The sequence below is a fragment of the Bufo bufo genome, chromosome 7 (genome assembly GCF_905171765.1).
Source record: "Bufo bufo chromosome 7, aBufBuf1.1, whole genome shotgun sequence".
NCBI classification, from domain to species: Eukaryota; Metazoa; Chordata; class Amphibia; order Anura; family Bufonidae; genus Bufo; species Bufo bufo.
This window is the reverse complement of record NC_053395.1, coordinates 171,491,114-171,509,051: the sequence shown is the minus strand read 5'-3', so window position 1 is coordinate 171,509,051 and position 17,938 is coordinate 171,491,114. Positions and strand designations below refer to the sequence as shown.

The 17,938-nt window shown below is 45.7% G+C and overlaps 1 protein-coding gene across 5 annotated transcripts in view; it reads left to right on the top strand.

The window, feature by feature from the left end:
- The window catches only part of PCNT (pericentrin), a 134,218-nt gene that overhangs the window by 39,730 nt on the left and 76,550 nt on the right, over positions 1 to 17,938 (top strand). For all 5 annotated transcript variants that reach the window (XM_040441679.1, XM_040441677.1, XM_040441678.1 and 2 more), the window contains 3 exons: positions 13,218 to 13,402; positions 16,262 to 16,476; positions 16,883 to 17,552. In XM_040441679.1, the coding sequence (XP_040297613.1) occupies positions 13,218 to 13,402; positions 16,262 to 16,476; positions 16,883 to 17,552 (1,070 nt within the window). The remainder of the gene's footprint in view (positions 1 to 13,217; positions 13,403 to 16,261; positions 16,477 to 16,882; positions 17,553 to 17,938) is intronic.

Below are 17,938 nucleotides of genomic sequence, written 5' to 3'. Positions count from 1 at the left end.
GTAGACCTATGGGGAATGTTAAGTAATAAATATTTTGTGGTATCACTTTGTTTTAAAAGCAGAGAAACTGCTTTCAGAGCCATGGGGGATGCCTGTAGCTGCCTCGTTGTCCCTGCCTAGCCGGCGAAGTTCGGCGTGAGAGGGAGGTGGATCTTCTCCTCTCATTGCGGCAGGCAGAGTCTGGAGGCGCGCGTCGCACCGGAAGTGACGCGTGCGTTCCACTGGCCGGAAGGGGAGGAGCTTAAACATGGCGGGCGTTGCGCGGCCAATTTGAAAAAGGGAACGCCAGCCAGCCAGCAGGGAGGGAGCAGCAGCAAGCAGATACTGGTCCGGACGGCCAGATCTTCCCTACATTGCCCCCCCTTGAAGCAGCATCATCATGCAGGAAGAAGGGGAAGTGCAACTGTGCACTGACACAGGAGCAGCTTTCTGAATCCAGCATGGTACTCCTGTGGGTAAGAGGGGTTAACCCTCACCATCTCCCTTTGGGGAGTTATTATTGTGGTCAGAATTAGACTGATTAGGGCTGTTTTATTAAATGCAGGTTAAAGAAGCCCTTAAGAACAGCTACCCACAAAACAAGAGCTAAGGGGTGTGGAATTTGCAAGCGTAAATTGGGCCCGTCCTACCCCAAAACATGTTGCCAACCATGTCTGGATAAGTTAGTAGCAGATGAGTCGCCATCTTTATTACAAAGCATCCAGGAGTTAGTTAAAAAGAAAGGTCATTCTTCTGTGGAAATTTTTAAAAAAAATCCCTGCCTAGCTCATCCAGACATAAGAAGGCTCAGACGATAGTGGAGGATACTACGGATTCTGAGTCTGAGGAGGGCGCCATTGCAAGCTCAGATTCCTCCTCTGAGGATTTGACAGCGAAGCCGTTATTCAGAGCGGAGGATATGGATCTACTATTAAAAGCGGTTAGATCCACGATGGAGCTGGAGGAAGAAAAGGAGTCCAGGGCTAGGCCAGAACTCATGTTTGAAAGCCTAAAGCCAAAAAAGTCTAGCGTGTTCCCCATTCAGGACTGTATCAAAGACCTGATTAAACGTGAATGGGAGAAGCCCGACAAAAAATTATTTATCCCTAGAGCGGTTAGGAGAAAGTACCCCTTTGATGATCCAGAAGTATCAGCTTGGCAGGAGGTACCGAGGGTAGACGCCCCCGTAGCTAAGATAAGTAAAAAAATCAGCTCTCCCGCTTGAGGATTTAGGGTCCCTTAAAGATCCCATGGCAAAAGTGCAGATGCCTACTTAAGAAAGAATTGGGATGCATCCACTTCTGCCTTTAAACCGAATATAGCGACTACTTCGGTGGCAAGGTCATTAAAGGTCTGGTTGGAGGAACTAGAGTCTCATATAGAGAACAAGACTACTAGGGATCAGCTTCTGGAAGCTATACCAACCATGTCCAGAGCAGTGGACTTTATTTCCGATGCCTCCGCTGATGCATTGAGGCTTTCCGCTAGAGCAGCCGCACTGTCCAATTTAGCCAGAAGGTCCCTATGGTTGAAGGGGTGGAAGGGCGATGTGGCTTCAAAGTCTAAGCTATGTGCCCTTCCTTGTCAAGGAAATTTCTTGGACGATATTTTAGATAAGGCATCTGATAAGAAAAAAGGATTTCCAACACCGTCCTTTCCTAGACAGGGGAAGCCATTTCGGAGTAATGAGAGAAGGAAAGTTTTTGGGGATCAGAAGAAAAGAAGGGAATGGAGATCGGATAAATCAAAAAGCGTGTTGTTTAAATCCAGACCTCAGACTTCGAGTTCCTCTCAACAATGACGCCAGGCCCCAGGTAGGCGGTCGTCTTTCTTCGTTTTCTCCTGCCTGGCGAAATATTACCGCAAGCGCCTGGGTAAGGAGTATTATAGAGGAAGGCTACCGCCTAGACTTCAAAAGGCTACCACCCAGGATATTAAAAATTACTTCCATAAACCAACATTCTCCAAAACAGGCGGCACTTACGGAGGAAATAAACAACCTCCTGGGCAAGGCAGTCCTTGTTTCAGTCCCAAAGAACGAACAAGGAGAGGGTTTTTATTCGACCCTATTTTTGGTTCCCAAACCCAACTGGACTTTCCGGCTGATAATAAATTTGTCTCAACCAATATCTGACCTACTAGAAATTCAGGATGGAATCCATCTCCTCCACGGTCCTCCATCTGTTCCCCAACTGCGTGATGGCCTCAATAGATATAAAAGATGCCTACTATCACGTGCCCATTCATCCATCATCTCAGAAATACCTCAGGGTAGCTGTAAAGATTGGGGAATCAATTGTCCATTTGCAGTTCAGAGCACTTCCCTTTGGGATATCGCAGGCGCCAAGGCTCTTCACGAAGCTAATGGCGGAGGTAATGGCAGAAATAAGAAGATCAGACATCATTATAATCTCATACCTGGACGACCTTCTCTTGGTAGGGCAGTCCCCAGAGCTGTTGAGATCTCAAATACAGGAGGTCCTGGGGACCCTGATGACCCTTGGCTGGTTAATAAATTGGGACAAATCGTCCCTGATTCCAACCTCCAAATGCGTTTTCCTAGGCATCTTATTCGATTCCCAGATGCAGAAATCTTATCTTCCGGTAGACAAGAAGAAAGCTATTCAGAAGAAAATCGGGTCTTTCAGCAAAACCAAGAAAATATCCCTAAGAAAAGCAATGTCTATTCTGGGTCTGATGACGACTTGCATTCCTGCTGTGAGATGGGCCCAATTCAGGTCCAGAATACTTCAATGGCACATTTGGTCCAAATGGGACGGGAGGTTGCTTTACCTGGATCGCAAGATTGTGGTCCCGGGGTCAGTAACCTGGTCCCTAACTTGGTGGCTAAAAACTCTGAACCTAAGTCAGAGAGTAGAGTGGTTGAAACAGGACCCCTTAATAATAACCACCGACGCAAGCCCTTAGGGGTGGAGGGGCCCATTCAGATTTGGGGGTTTTCCAAGGCCCTTGGTCAAAAACCCAGAGTGCTCAGTCCCGAAATGCCAGGGAGTTAAAGTCTCCCATCATTGCCTCAAAAACATGTCAGGATCCTATCCGACAACGCCTCGGTGGTAGCTTATATCAACAAACAAGGGGGAACAAGATCTCAACTAATGCAGCTAGCATCCAGGATCTTCTTGCTAATACAGGGGAAAGCTCTTTCTCTCTCAGCGGTTCATTTGAAAGGCTCAGAGAATCACCAGGCGGACTTTCTCAGCAGACACAGATTCAGCCAGGCGACTTGGTGTCTGAATCAGGAGGTATTTCACCAAATAGAGGCCCTATGGGGATCTCCCACAATAGATCTATTCGCCTCGGTAGAGAACAAAAAGTGCGAAAGTTTCTTTTCTCTGAGCAGGGAGGATCAGTCGATAGGCACAGATGTGTTTTCACAGCCATGGGGGAAGGGCCCTAGTCTATGCGTTTCCTCCCATCAGCCTATTGCCCAGAGTGATCCAGAAGATCAGGGGGGAAGCAGGCAACAGTGATACTAATAGCACCGTTTTGGCCGAGAAGAGTCTGGTTTGCCTGGTTGAGGAGACTATCAATAGACAGGACCTATTATATCAGGGCCCTCTACATCATCCGGAAGTCAAGAACCTCCACCTGACAGCCTGGATTTTGAGAGGACATTCTTCAGGTCTATCAGAACAAGTCATTGGGACTCTTCTAGCCAGTAGGAAAAAGGTCACCTCCGAAATCTATCTGAGGGTATGGAAGACCTTCCTTCGGTCTGCAGGGCCAGGCCTAGACTTGAGCTCGCCCAACATCCCTTTAATTTTAAATTTTTTACAGGAAGGCCTTAACAAAAAACTTAAACCCAGCACTCTCAAGGTCCAGGTCTCGGCACTGAGAGCCCTATTTGACTTTAGATTAGATTAGCTACTCATCCTTGGGTCAAAAGGTTTATTAAAGGGGTATTCCCATCTTGCCTTTTCAATCTTACCAGCAGTAAATGTCCTGATAACTTCCTGGTTTGGCTCAGGCAGTTGAGTGAAGGCCGGCCACGCCTCCTCATGACTCCCCCTGAGAGCTCAGTCCTTGCGTGCTCATTCATGTGGATGAGTCATCAGTCAGAGCCTGCAGAGTATGTAAAGCCCATCCCCCTGCTGGGGAATCACTCAGTGACCACTGACCAATGCTAGTGAACTAATGTAGTAGTAACTTGTGGCTGTCCTGCATTCTAATACACTTTTACACATAAAACCTGTGTTAGGCTACTTTCACACTTGCGGCAGGACGGATGCTGTTCACCATGTCGGATCCGTCCTGCGGCTATTTCGCCGTGCCGCCGCTCCGTCCCCATTGACTATAATAGGGACGGGGGCGGAGCTCCGGCGGTGCACGGCGAAAAGCCGCCGGACTAAAATTACTGCATGTCAGGCTTTTTAGTCCGGCGGCTTTCGCCGTGCTGCGCCGGAGCTCCGCCCCGATTCCCATTATAGTTAATGGGGACGGAGCGGCGGCACGGCGAAATAGCCGCAGGACGGATCCGACATGGTGAACAGCATCCGTCCTGCCGCAAGTGTGAAAGTAGCCTAACAAACCCATTCTGTGCAGCAAAAACAATAAATCACTACAGCCCAAATGCATGTTAGGCTACTTTCACACTAGCGTTCGGGGCTCCGCTTGTGAGTTCCGTTTGAAGGCTCTCACAAGCGGCCCTGAACGGAATGCATCAGTTTGGCACCATTTGTCCTCCGCTCCGCTCAAAGGCGGACCCTTGAACGCAGCTTGCAGCGTTCGGGTGTCCGCCTGGCCGCGCGGAGGCAAACGGATCCGTCCAGACTTACAATGTAAGTCAATGGGGATGGATCCGTTTGAATTTGACACTATATGGCTCAATTTTCAAACGAATCCGTCTCCCATTGACTTTTTCAATGTAAAGTCAAAACGGATCCGTTTGCATTATCATGAAAAAAATAAAAAATAAATTATTTTTATTTTTTTGTTCATGGTAATGCAAACGGATCCGTTCTGAACGGATCTAAGCGTTTGCATTATAGGTGCAGATCCGTCTGTGCAGATACCAGACGGATCCGCACTTAACGCAGGTGTGAAAGTAGCCTTAGCTAGTAGCCATATGATCTGTGCTAGATATAGATAGATATATTCACTGACTTATTACCCAGCTTTCCTGGTGTCTGATATTATCACTGACTTATTACCCAGCTTTCCCGGTGTACGATATTATTACAGACTTATTACCCAGCTTTCCCGGTCTCAGATATTATCACTGACCTATTACCCAGCTTATAGGGGGGGGTGCATCTGTGAATGGCACTTATGGGCTGGGGGGCATCTGTGAATGGCACTTATGGGCTGGGGGGCATCTGTGAATTGCCGCCTGGAATCCTTCTGGGCACCACTCCCGGCTTCACGGGCATGGGGGCGTGGCTTTGAGGTTTGGAGGCGTGATTTGGGTCGTTGTGGGAGTGGTTTGGGGGCGTTGTGGGTGTGGTTTGGGCTGGGCCGGCTTTCTAGGGTGAAGCCAGTGGCCACCCTAGGCACCAGAGAGCACGGCGTCCTCGGTTGCTATGACGCCGTGCGCTCCCTCCTGCTGCCGGAAAACAGTAATACACTGCTATGATCTAAGGCCTCTTTCACACTTGCGTTGTTGGGATCCGGCATGCACTTCCGTTGCCGGAGGTGCCCGCCGGATCCGGAAAAACGCAAGTGTACTGAAAGCATTTGAAGACGGAACCGTCTTCCAAATGCTTTCAGTGTTACTATGGCACCCAGGACGCTATTAAAGTCCTGGTTGCCATAGTAGGAGCGGGGAGCGGGGGAGCGGTATACTTACAGTCCGTGCGGCTCCCGGGGCGCTCCAGAATGACGTCAGAGCGCCCCATGCGCATGGATGATGTGATCCATGCGATCACATGATCCATGCGCTTGGGGCGCCCTGACGTCACTCTGGAGCGCCCGGGGAGCCGCACGGACTGTAAGTATACCGCTCCCCACTACACTTACCATGGCTGCCAGGACTTTAGCGTCCCGGCAGCCATGGTAACCACTCTGAAAAAGCTAAATGTCGGCTCCGGCAATGCGCCGAAACGACGTTTAGCTTAAGGCCGGATCCGGATCAATGCCTTCCAATGGGCATTAATTCCGGATCCGGCCTTGCGGCAAGTGTTCCGGATTTTTGGCCGGAGCAAAAAGCGCAGCATGCTGCGGTATTTTCTCCGGCCAACAAACGTTCCGGAACTGAAGACATCCTGATGCATCCTGAACGGATTTCTCTCCATTCAGAATGCATTAGGATAATCCTGATCAGGATTCTTCCGGCATAGAGCCCCGACGACGGAACTCTATGCCGGAAGACAATAACGCAAGTGTGAAAGAGACCTAAGAGTGTATCACTGTATTCCGGCGGCATGAGGGAGCGCACGGCGTCATAGCAACCGAGGACGCCGTGTGCTCCGGCGCCCAGAAGGAGTCGGCCCGGGTCTAATAGGGCATCATATCTCTCACTAACCTCTGCCACTGTGGTCTTCCAGGGCCCTCCTTCCTCCTCTAGCATCTGCAGGAAGACCGTTTCTCTCCCCGGCACTATTTCCAGCAAGCAGGACACGGCTGTTTTACAAGCTGGGGAGGCATGCGTGCGCGTTCTCGAGCGGCCGGCTGGGGAGAAGGTAGGACATTGTGCGCAGGCGCGGCACATACAAGCCCCGCAAGTATGTGGCCGTAACCAGGGGATACAGGTAGACAACACAGGCGCAGATGAAGGCATTTTTCAGGAGAACGGTGCAAGTTAGGAAATAGAAGTTATTTAGAAGATTATTTAAGGACACTTGGGGAAACTAATTAACAGCAATTATTGAAATGGGAATACCCCTTTAAGGGTTCCTCTAGACTATGTCCTACAGTTAAATCTAAATCGGCCCCATGGGACCTTAACCTGGTTCTATCCGCTCTAACCAAGGCTCCGTTTGAGCCCCTTGGGGACATCCCCTTAAAGATGCTATCCTATAAAACTGTAATTTTAGTGGTCATTACATCCGCCAGACGAGTAGAAGAACTATCCGCTTTGTCATCTTCCCCGCCATATACTCAGATTCTGGAGGATAGAATTGTATTCAAACCGGATCCTGCATTCCTGCCCAAAGTAGTTTCAGTATTCCATAAATCTCAGGAAATAGTTCTCCCCTCTTTTTGTCAGGACCCAAAGAACGAGGGGGAAAAGTCCTTTCACACTTTAGACGTCAGAAGGTGTGTCTGTGCATACTTAGTCTAGAAAGGGCTTTAGGAAAACCACAAAACTCTTTGTTCAGTTTCAGGGTCAGAACAGAGGCTCGAAAGTCACAAGCCGTACCTTAGCCAGGTGGATCAAGAGAGCGATAGGTCTGGCATATTCACAATCGGGTACCTTTTAGATTTTTCAGCTCATTCCACCAGGGCAGTAGCCTCTTCCTGGGCAGAAAAAGGGTGTAATACCATTGAGCAAATCTGTAGGGCAGCAACGTGGAGTTCCCCCTCTACGTTTTACAAGCACTACAGGTTGGACCTTTTCATCTGTGCAGGATATGTCTTTTGGGAGAAAGGTGCTGCAGGCTGTAGTCCCTCACTAATAGTCCTCTAGTCTAGTCTCTCACAGGTGCTGTCATGGGGCTTAATGGAAATACTTCAATTACTCTTACCGGTAATATGTTTTCCATGAGCCTATGACAGCACCTACATAATTCCCTCCCTAGAAAAAAACAAAAAACAAAGAGAAATCTATATTTTTGTATTGTGCCAAAGAGGAGATATGCCTGGCATATATTTGGTGCAGTTTTTTCTTGTTTGTTTTTTGCTTGTGTTCTTAGTTTCACTATATATACATGTATTGCTGGTCCCAGGAATCTTGTCAAATACTGAGTGGTGGAAGGCAGTGGACCAATTTCCCAATCTGGGAAGTTCCTGTTTCCTGTCCGGAAGGGGGGGGGGAGGGGGGGGGATCTCTCACAGGTGCTGTCATGGGCTCATGGAAAACATATTACCGGTAAGAGTAATTTAAGTATTTTGGGTAAATTTGGTATTTTCTCATAAATAAAGGGGAAATATTTTGACTAAAATTTATGACTGTCATGAAGTACAATGTGTCACGAGAAAACAATCTCAGAATGGCTTGGATAAATAAGTGTTCCAAAGTTATTACCACATAAAGTGACACATGTCAGATTTGCAAAAAATTGCCTGGGCTGGAGGGTAACAACTGGCCCGTGGTGGAAGGGGTTATATGCAAACTAGGCCTTTGGTGCAGTGAGTTCCCGAACAGCTCTTGCACCCAAGCGCCACTCCTTTTGGTGGCAAGTTCCTCCCTTGTTGTTTTGCCACTGCTTTGGCCTGCCAGTCAAAGCAGTCAGGGAAGGGTTGGCCACAGAAAGGGGTGAAGTCTGGTTGCAACAAAAGCAATGATGACACCCTCATTGCACCAAAGACCTAATTTGCATATTGAGAAAAATATCACTCCAGAATTGAGCCTCAGATTAACAAAAGAAAAATTACCTTTAACCCCTTCACGACCGCAATCCGTATATATACGTGATAGCTGCACATACCCCGTGCAGCTACCACGTGTATAGACGTCATGGCAGCTCTTTAATCCAAGCGCTGCAAAGCGCTTGGATTAAAGCTTCTGCCCCTGCCCTGGTGCTGTCACGGACAGCATACAGTTCAGTAATGCCGGCAAGGGACCAATCAGAGTGGCCCCTTGCCGGCAATCGATCCGATTGGTTAGTCTGCACAGACTAACCAATCGGATCGCGGCAGTGAAAAAATGCCGGTTTCAGGCTCTGATCTGTGCTCTGCAGATCAGAGCCTGAAATCAGATAGTGTCCTCGTGCCCCCCCCCCCCCGATCTGTGCGCCAAGCCCCCCCTTGTCCCCGCCTGCCCCTTATGAAGTCTCCCCCCCCCCCCCCCGCTCCAATCCACATTCCTGCAGCCTGCCCAGTGCCCTGATGCGGTCCACCTCCTGCCCCCATGCCGTGCGGTCCCCACTGTGTGTGATGGCGGCGGCTCCATTCCTGAGCCGCCGCCATCAGCAGAGTGTCAGCTCTATACTGCTGTAACCCCATAGATGCAGCGGCATCCATGGGGTTAATAGAGGGAAGGGGCTCCCTCTCTCCACCATCGGGGCTGCCATGGCAACCGGACGCTTTGCAAAAGCGTCCGCTATTGCCACCTACAGGGCATCTGATTGTATTATACTTTGCAATGCAAGAGCATTGCAAAGTATAGTACAGCCATCAGCCCCACTGGATCTTCAAGATCCAAGAGGGACTTGATAAAAAGTGAAAATAATAAAAGTAAAAATAAATAAATAAAAATGTAAAATTAAAAAAATAAATTGCCTTTTCCTATAAAAAATGAAAAAAATAAAATAAATACACATATTGGGTATCACCGCGTCCGTAACGACCGTCTCTATAAATACACTGCTCAAAAAAATAAAGGGAACACTTAAACAACACATCTTAGAACTGAGTTAATTAAATTTTCTTCTGAAATACTTTGTTCTTTACATAGTTGAATGTGCTGACAACAAAATCACACAAAAATTAAAAAATGGAAATCAAATTTTTCAACCCATGGAGGTCTGCATTTGGAGTCACCCTCAAATTTAAAGTGGAAAAACACACTACAGGCTGATCCAACTTTGATGTAATGTCCTTTAAAACAAGTCAAAATGAGGCTCAGTAGTGTGTGTGGCCTCCACGTGCCTGTATCACCTCCCTACAATGCCTGTGCATGTTCCTGATGAGGTGGCGGACGGTCTCCTGAGGGATCTCTTCCCAGACCTGGACTAAAGCATCTGCCAACTCCTGGACAGTCTGTGGTGCAACGTGACGTTGGTGGATAGAGTGAGACATGATGTCCCAGATGTGCTCAATTGGATTCAGGTCTGGGGAACGGGCGGGCCAGTCCATAGCATCAATGCCTTCGTCTTGCAGGAACTGCTGACACACTCCAGCCACATGAGGTCTAGCATTGTCTTGCATTAGGAGGAACCCAGGGCCAACCGCACCAGCATATGGTCTCACAAGGGGCCTGAGGATCTCATCTCGGTACCTAATGGCAGTCAGGCTACCTCTGGCGAGCACATGGAAGGCTGTGCGCCCCTCCAAAGAAATGCCACCCCACACCATTACTGACCCAATGCCAAACCGGTCATGCTGGAGGATGTTGCAGGCAGCAGAACGTTATCCACGGCGTCTCAAGACTCTGTCACATGTGCTCAGTGTGAACCTGCTTTCATCTGTGAAGAGCACAGGGTGTCAGTGGCGAATTCGCCAATATTGGTGTTCTCTGGAAAATGCCAAATGTCCTGCACGGTGTTGGGCTGTAAGCACAACCCCCACCTGTGGACGTCGGGCCCTCATATCACCCTCATGGAGTCTGTTTCTGACCGTTTGAGCAGACACATGCACATTTGTGGCCTGCTGGAGGTCATTTTGCAGGGCTCTGGCAGTGCTCCTCCTGTTCATCCTTGCACAAAGGCAGAGGTAGCGGTCCTGCTGCTGGGTTGTTGCCCTCCTACGGCCTCCTCCACGTCTCCTGATGTACTGGCCTATCTCCTGGTAGCGCCTCCATGCTCTGGACACTACGCTGACAGACACAGCAAACCTTCTTGCCACAGCTCGCATTGATGTGCCATCCTGGATAAGCTGCACTACCTGAGCCACTTGTGTGGGTTGTAGACTCCGTCTCATGCTACCACTAGAGTGAAAGCACCGCCAGCTTTCAATAGTGACCAAAACATCAGCCAGGAAGCATAGGAACTGAGAAGTGATCTGTGGTCACCACCTGCAGAACCACTCCTTTATTGGGGGTGTCTTGCTAATTGCCTATAATTTCCACCTGTTGTCTATCCCATTTGCACAACAGTATGTGAAATTGATTGTCACTCAGTGTTGCTTCCTAAGTGGACAGTTTGATTTCACAGAAGTGTGATTGACTTGGAGTTACATTGTGTTGTTTAAGTGTTCCCTTTATTTTTTTGAGCAGTGTATATCACATGATAGACCCCGTCCGATAAACACCATAAAAATAAAAAAACTGTGTAAAAAAAGCCATTTTTGTCACCTTACATCACAAAAAGTGCAACAGCAAGCAATCAAAAAGGCTTATGACCCCCAAAATAGTACCAATCAAACCGTCACCTCATCCCGCAAAAAATGATACCCTATTTAAGACAATCGCCCAAAAAATAAAAAAGCTGTGGCTTTCAGACTATGGAGACACTAAAACATCATTTTTTTTTGTTTCAGAAATGCTATTATTGTGTAAAACTTAAATAAGAAAAAGTATACATATTAGGTATTGCCACGTCCGTAACAATCTGCTCTATAAAACTGTCACATGACCTAACCCATCAGATAAACGCTGTAAAAATAAATAAATAAAAACTGTTCCAAAACAGCAAATTTTTTGGTCACCTTGCCCCATAAAGTGTCATAATGAATGATCAAAAAATCCTATGTACCCATAAATGGTACCAATAAAAACCCTCAACTCTTTCTGCAAAAAACGAGCCCCTGCGCAAGACGATCATATGGCGTTCGGAAAATGGACACACAAAAACATAACGTTCGCCAAAACATATGGCGTTCGGAAAATGGACACACAAAAACATAATTTCTTTTTCAAAATTGCTTTATTATGTAAAACTGAAACAAACAAACAAAGTAGACATATTTGATATCATTGCGTCCGTAACAACCTGCTCTATAAAAATAGCACATGATCTACCCTGTCAGATGAATCTTGTAAAAAAAAAAAAACACTGTGCCAAAACAGCCATTTTTCAGTTACCTTTTCCGCACAAAAAACTTAATATAGAGCAATTAAAAATCATATGTACCCCTAAATAGTACCAATAAAACTGGCACCTTATCCCCTAGTTTCCAAAATAGGGTCACTTTTTGGGAGTTTTTACTGTAAGGGTGCATCAGGGGGGCTTTAAATGGGATATGGCATCTAAAACCAGTTTAGCAAAATCTGCCTTCCAAAAACCATACGGCGTTCTTTTCCTTCTGCGCCCTGCCGTGCGCCCTTACATCAGTTTACGACCACATGTGGGGTGTTTCTGTAAACCGCAGAATCAGGGTAATAAACGTTGAGTTTTGTTTAGCTGTTAACCCTCAATGTGTTAAAGAAAAAAATGTAATAAAATGGAAAATCTGCCAAAAAAGTGAAATTTAGAAATTTCATCTCCATTTTCCTTTAATTCTTGTGGAACACCTAAAGGGTTAACAAAGTTTGTAAAATCAGTTTTGAGTAACTTGAGGGGTGTAGTTTCTACAATGGGGTCATTTATGGGGGGTTTCCACTATGTAAGCCCCACAAAGTGACTTCAAACCTGAACTGGTCCTTAAAAAGTGGGTTTTGGAAAAAATTGAAGAATTGCTTCTAAACTTCTAAGCCTTCTAACGTCCTAAAAAAATAAAATTACATTCCCAAAATGATGCCAACATAAAGTAGACATATGGGAAATGCTATGTAATAACTATTTTATTAGGTATGACTTTCTGTTTTAGAAGCGGAGAAATTAAATTTTTAAAAATTGTGAATTTTTCTAAAATTTTGAAAAATTCACGATTTTTTCATAAATTAAAGGTGAAATATATTGATTCAAATTTATGACTATCATGAAGTACAATATGTCACGAGAAAACAATCTCAGAATGGCTTGGATAAATAAGTGTTCCAAAGCATTTACCACATAAAGTGACGCATGTCAGATTTGTACATTTTGACCTGGACACTGGGGCATCAATGACCCTTGGTCATGAAAGGGTTAATCAGGGGAACCACAACTGTGTCTATGCAAACGGTTGGCTAGGTAGGTCACTGGTGACAGATTCCCTTTAAAGACAACTGGTTTGGTCCTTTATGGAAACAGGTAGGATTGTGCAAACAATTGCTACTCTGGCCAAGTGCTGGTGAATAGCACAGAAGCAGGTTAATTGGTTTTCCATGGCTGTAATATTGATGACCTATCCTTAGGATCAAGAGCAGATCAGTGGTGGTCCAATAATTTGAAAGGGAGCAGCATTGCAGTACCATTCACAGCCACTTTCCAGTGTACATAGCTGTGGTGTTCTGGAGTGCAGAATCCTGTTCGTACAGCTGATTGTGATATTGACGACACATCCAGTCTCGCAAAACCCCTTTTAAAACTTTTATACTCGTATGGCAAAAAATAATTAGACAGTAGGGACTAGAGATGCTGACGTGTTCTGTTTTGTAGGGATAACAAGGGTGCAACTTCAGAACATCCATGAAGCTACGTGGCATGGTGAAAAAATTGAAAAAACACAGACTTTGGTCCAAAATGATCAGAACTTGGATGCAGAGTGTCCATGTGATGAAGGTGTGAAGAGTTCAGAGTTTCCCTTCAGTGATCGTTGTGTACCTTTAAAACAACCAGAGAAGGTAAGTTTGGGAAACAATCTTGTAATTGAATTGCTTTATTTTTCCATAGTAACCCTGTTTAAAGGGACTTTCACACAAATAACATTTATTAACTATCCATGGGATAAGTGTTAAATATTTTGTCAGGTCAGCTGCATCATTGGGACCCCATCAGATCACTTGCCTGTTTAAGTCAGCTTCATAGACCTTTAATTGGAGCGGAAGGGTGCATGAGGGTCAGACATCACATGCAGCAAGGAATAAAAGAACCGGCACTCCTTGCGATATAATTGAGTATTTTATTTGCCACTCATGGATAGAAGTGACGCGCGTTTCGGCACATGCAAGTGCCTTTGTCAAACTCAAACAAACAGCAAGTGGCATTGAATTGAACATAGGCATATGTTTAAATAACCCGCCCCTAGTCACGTGATAGAAGCCTTCAAGTCATGTGATTCTGACGTCATATTGGCAAGGTAACCAAAATTGTTTACTAACATCTAGTCTCGAAAAAATCATAAACGCATGCGATCCTTTTGTTTCATCGAGGATCGCTAGAAGTCAATTACACTGCGGAGACACATAACAGAAAAAAGTTACATAATACAATCATGGATGATGACTATATTTAATAATCGTCTCCTATAGGAGTCTAAGGCTTTATAAGAAACTGCTCGCCGCGTACTCCCGATTTAACCCTTTGGGTGTCATCGTTTGTAGGCGGTGAATCCAATAGGCTTCACGCTTAAAGGGACACTGACAGGCGAAATCATCATATATAGTTGGATATATCACATTACAGGTCTTATAGAGTCTTTTAAAAGCATATAAGTATCCCCCCTGTCCACCTTATAAAAAGCGAAATATAAAGTTTTATAACCTGCTTCTCCGTTCAGCAATCTGCCCAAGGGGCAGCGTTTCATGTGAAAATGCAGCCAGCCAGCCTTCCCAACTGCCGTTCTTAACCCCCGCCCAGCTCATCATTATTCACTTCGCTGGGCGGCGGCTAGAACTCTCCCCAGTCCCGATCCTGCGCCTGCGCAATTCAATCCTCCCGGCATCGTTCATGCCCAATCTTCTGCGCCCCGCCGTGCCGTTAGATCGCGCCTGCGTACACACACCAGCCTGCGTCTTCGAGGCAGCTGCAGCCTCAGCCATGCACTGTTCAGAGCAGCGCTTCAGAGCGCTGCTCACTCACATCATATAAGGGGTTAATTATAGTGCGTCCGACGGCGGGGCGCAGGATCGGGACTGGGGAGAGTTCTAGCCGCCGCCCAGCGAAGTGAATAATGATGAGCTGGGCGGGGCTTAAGAACGGCAGTTGGGAAGGCTGGCTGGGCGCATTTTCACATGAAACGCTGCCCCTTGGGCAGATTGCTGAACGGAGAAGCAGGTTATAAAACTTTATATTTCGCTCTTTATAAGGTGGACAGGGGGGATACTTATATGCTTTTAAAAGACTCTATAAGACCTGTAATGTGATATATCTAACTATATATGCTGATTTCGCCTGTCAGTGTCCCTTTAAGTAATAACTCCACTCTGTTGCCTCCCCTTCGAGGTGGCAGTACCTCTTCGATAATTTGAAATCGAAAGTTGTGACACATTGTGTCTCTGTTGATGGAAATGCAAAGGGATTGGCAATAGTACATTTTCATTGCGAATTGTCGACTTGTATTTCGCAAAGCGATCTTTCATTCGCATCGTGGTCTCGCCTACATAACAAAGTCCACATGGACATTTCAACAGGTATACAATGAAAGTACTATTGCAAGTAAAATGGCCCTTTATTGGAATTTGTTCCCCACTGTGTGGGTGTGAAATATAGGGGCCCTTTATTATGCTAGAACAATGGATGCAGCTTAGACGAGAGAAGGTGCCCTTCCTGGCGGTAGACAATACCATTTGTTGGGGGCCCTTTTTGTTGGTGCCTATATCCGCTCTAATGATTTTATCTTTTAAGTTGCCTGCCCGCTTAGTCAGCAAGTCAGTCATAAAGTAGGCAGCTCAGATCCTCAGTTGGGCTGAACTCTACATTCCAGCAATATCTGAAGTCCACGTCCCAGTGTTTGACAACTGGGTCTCCGACTACTCCAGTTAGAAAATGGTCCCTTCATACCAAAGTCTTCGTCTTAATCAATCAACATTAAGGAACTCTCATCGTTGAGCTCAGTCTCCCACCTGAACCCCACATGTCCCTCAGTTCATCTTCAAAACCCTCATCTCTTTGAAGGGTCAAGTCTTGGCCCTTTTATGTCCTTTTCCAGAAGCCATAGATCTCAGGTCAGCACTTTTCATCGGGGGTCCTGCACGCGGTTCCTTCCTACAGGACCAGGGTTTCTACTTGGAGTCCTCTCCTTACACTGTGTCTCATGATTGCTGTCGCTTCCATCAGAAGAGTCTCAGTTCTTGCTACTCTCTTTTACTGTTTCTCTTTTCCTTATCCACCAGGACAAGGTGGTTCTTCTCCAAGTGCCTTCCTTCCAAAGGTGGTCTCTGCCTTCCAACTTAAGGGCTCCTAAACGCATGAATTTGTTCTGTTGTTTTTCTGACCTACTTACAAGAGGTTATGCAAGGGGGCTCTTTGCAGGCTCTGCCTCTAAAGCCACCAGATGTAAGGCAGCTATCCTGTAAGTCAATGATCAACCTTTTAAACAGGCCTTGAGACATGCCTTGGATAAAGCCAGCATCTGATCTGCATACAGCTGTTTCGGGTCGATTGACCCTCAACTGTGCAGAGCAGAGACTACTGGCTTAAAGGGGTTGGCCTGCTAGGATAGTTCATTACTGACAATCATTTCATGCAGTAAGAACATCTATAATTGTGTTTGTTTGTTTTTTGTTTTGTTTTTTATAATTATATCCCTTTATTTCAAACAGAATGCTAAAATGTGCCAAACAGATTTTGAGTTTGTGTCAGATTTTGGTGGTGGAAAACAGGAGCAAGATAAACGGCTGTCACAGCTCGAAGTATTGCAGACTCTGCATGCTAAGGAGCTGGCAGATGCCAGAGAAAAGATGGCTAACGACTTGGAGGAAATTACGAAAAGATTGAAAGAAGAGAAAGAAAATGCACTAAAGGAAGCTGATGACATGTAAGCTAAATGCAATATTTTCACTCCTGTGATCATTGTCTTTACTAACAGCATTTGTATATTATCTATATTCAATAGGGATGAAGTGGTTCTAAAGTTGTGTGTGTTATGACACAAAAGCCATTGGAAAAGTCTGATAAGTTTCTTTAAATTGGTTACTTAACTCCTCAAGATAAAGGATCACATTTGTAATATGGGTGTAAAGGGGTGTTTTTTTAATATTACCTAAAGCTTGTGCATTAATTTCTACAAATTGCAAACTAATTGTAGTAAAAATTGAAACTGAAATTCATATTTTTTTAATGCTACTTTTTTATTTTATTTTTCGTTATAAGTTTGAACCTCACAAATCATGTGTTTTACTACAGAAACATGTTCTTAATGATTCATCATTGTCTTGGTCTAGGATTGCCCAAATACGCGTGGAAAATGCAAGCCTCCAGAAGGATCTCCTGAGACAGCCGCTAATAAGAACAGTCTCTGTGGAGTATAAGGAGGTTGGTAATGATGATCCCAACCTGCAGTCAGAAGAGAATCGCATTTCTTGTATATCTGAGGAGAAAACCGATCAAGAATCTGGTGATGGAGACTTGCCCCTGAAAGGCCCAGATACAGAGAAAAATACGGTCTGTTCATCCAATCTGTGTTCTGTTGGTGATCTTAATGCCTGCTTGTCAGAGCTGCAAAGCCTTCACAACAACGAATTGTACACTCGGTTAGCCGAGTCGCTCCAAAAGCATCAGGACGAACTGCGCGTTCGTGAGCGAGACTACGAAGCACACATTCAAAGTCTAGAAGCTTCACAACTGGTAAAGCTGGACACGTTGGAGTCCTCCTATTTGACAGAGATACAGAAGATCCGAGATGAACATACCCTTGCGGTGGAAGATCTGGAGAAGTGCTTGTATAATAAACTCCAAGAGAAGGAAAAAGAGGTTCAAGACCAGTTGGAAAAGTCCAGGGTGCAGTGGTTACAACAGCAAGAGCTGGAACTGCAACATCTACGCCAAGAGCTGGCATCAGTACACTTGGAAAAATTCCAGGCTATGGCACAAGAGTTGGAAGCTGCCCACAGGGTGAGGAGAAACTTACATTGCTGCTTTCCTATACATGCAATGTTTTGTATACAGAAAACTAGAATTGGAGTGTGTGATGTACATGTTACAAGACTGATATCTTAGATGCAGGAAGTAAACAATATTTTTTTCTTACATTGTACACTGCAAACATGGAATCTTAAGATGGTAGGGTGAGTTACCTCAGTGTGCTTTTCTCTTAACCTGAAGTGTTTTTGTTTTACTTCTTTTTCTGTCAAAGTGATTCATCAGGTTGGTTTCTTGGCCATTTAAAACCAGCTCCAGCATGTCACCTTTGTTTCAGGCCCAGCCCCATAGCTGTCGGGTGGCTCCACACTCCCCAAGCATCTTGTTGCTAGGATCGAATGTCACAGCAGGTGGCTCAT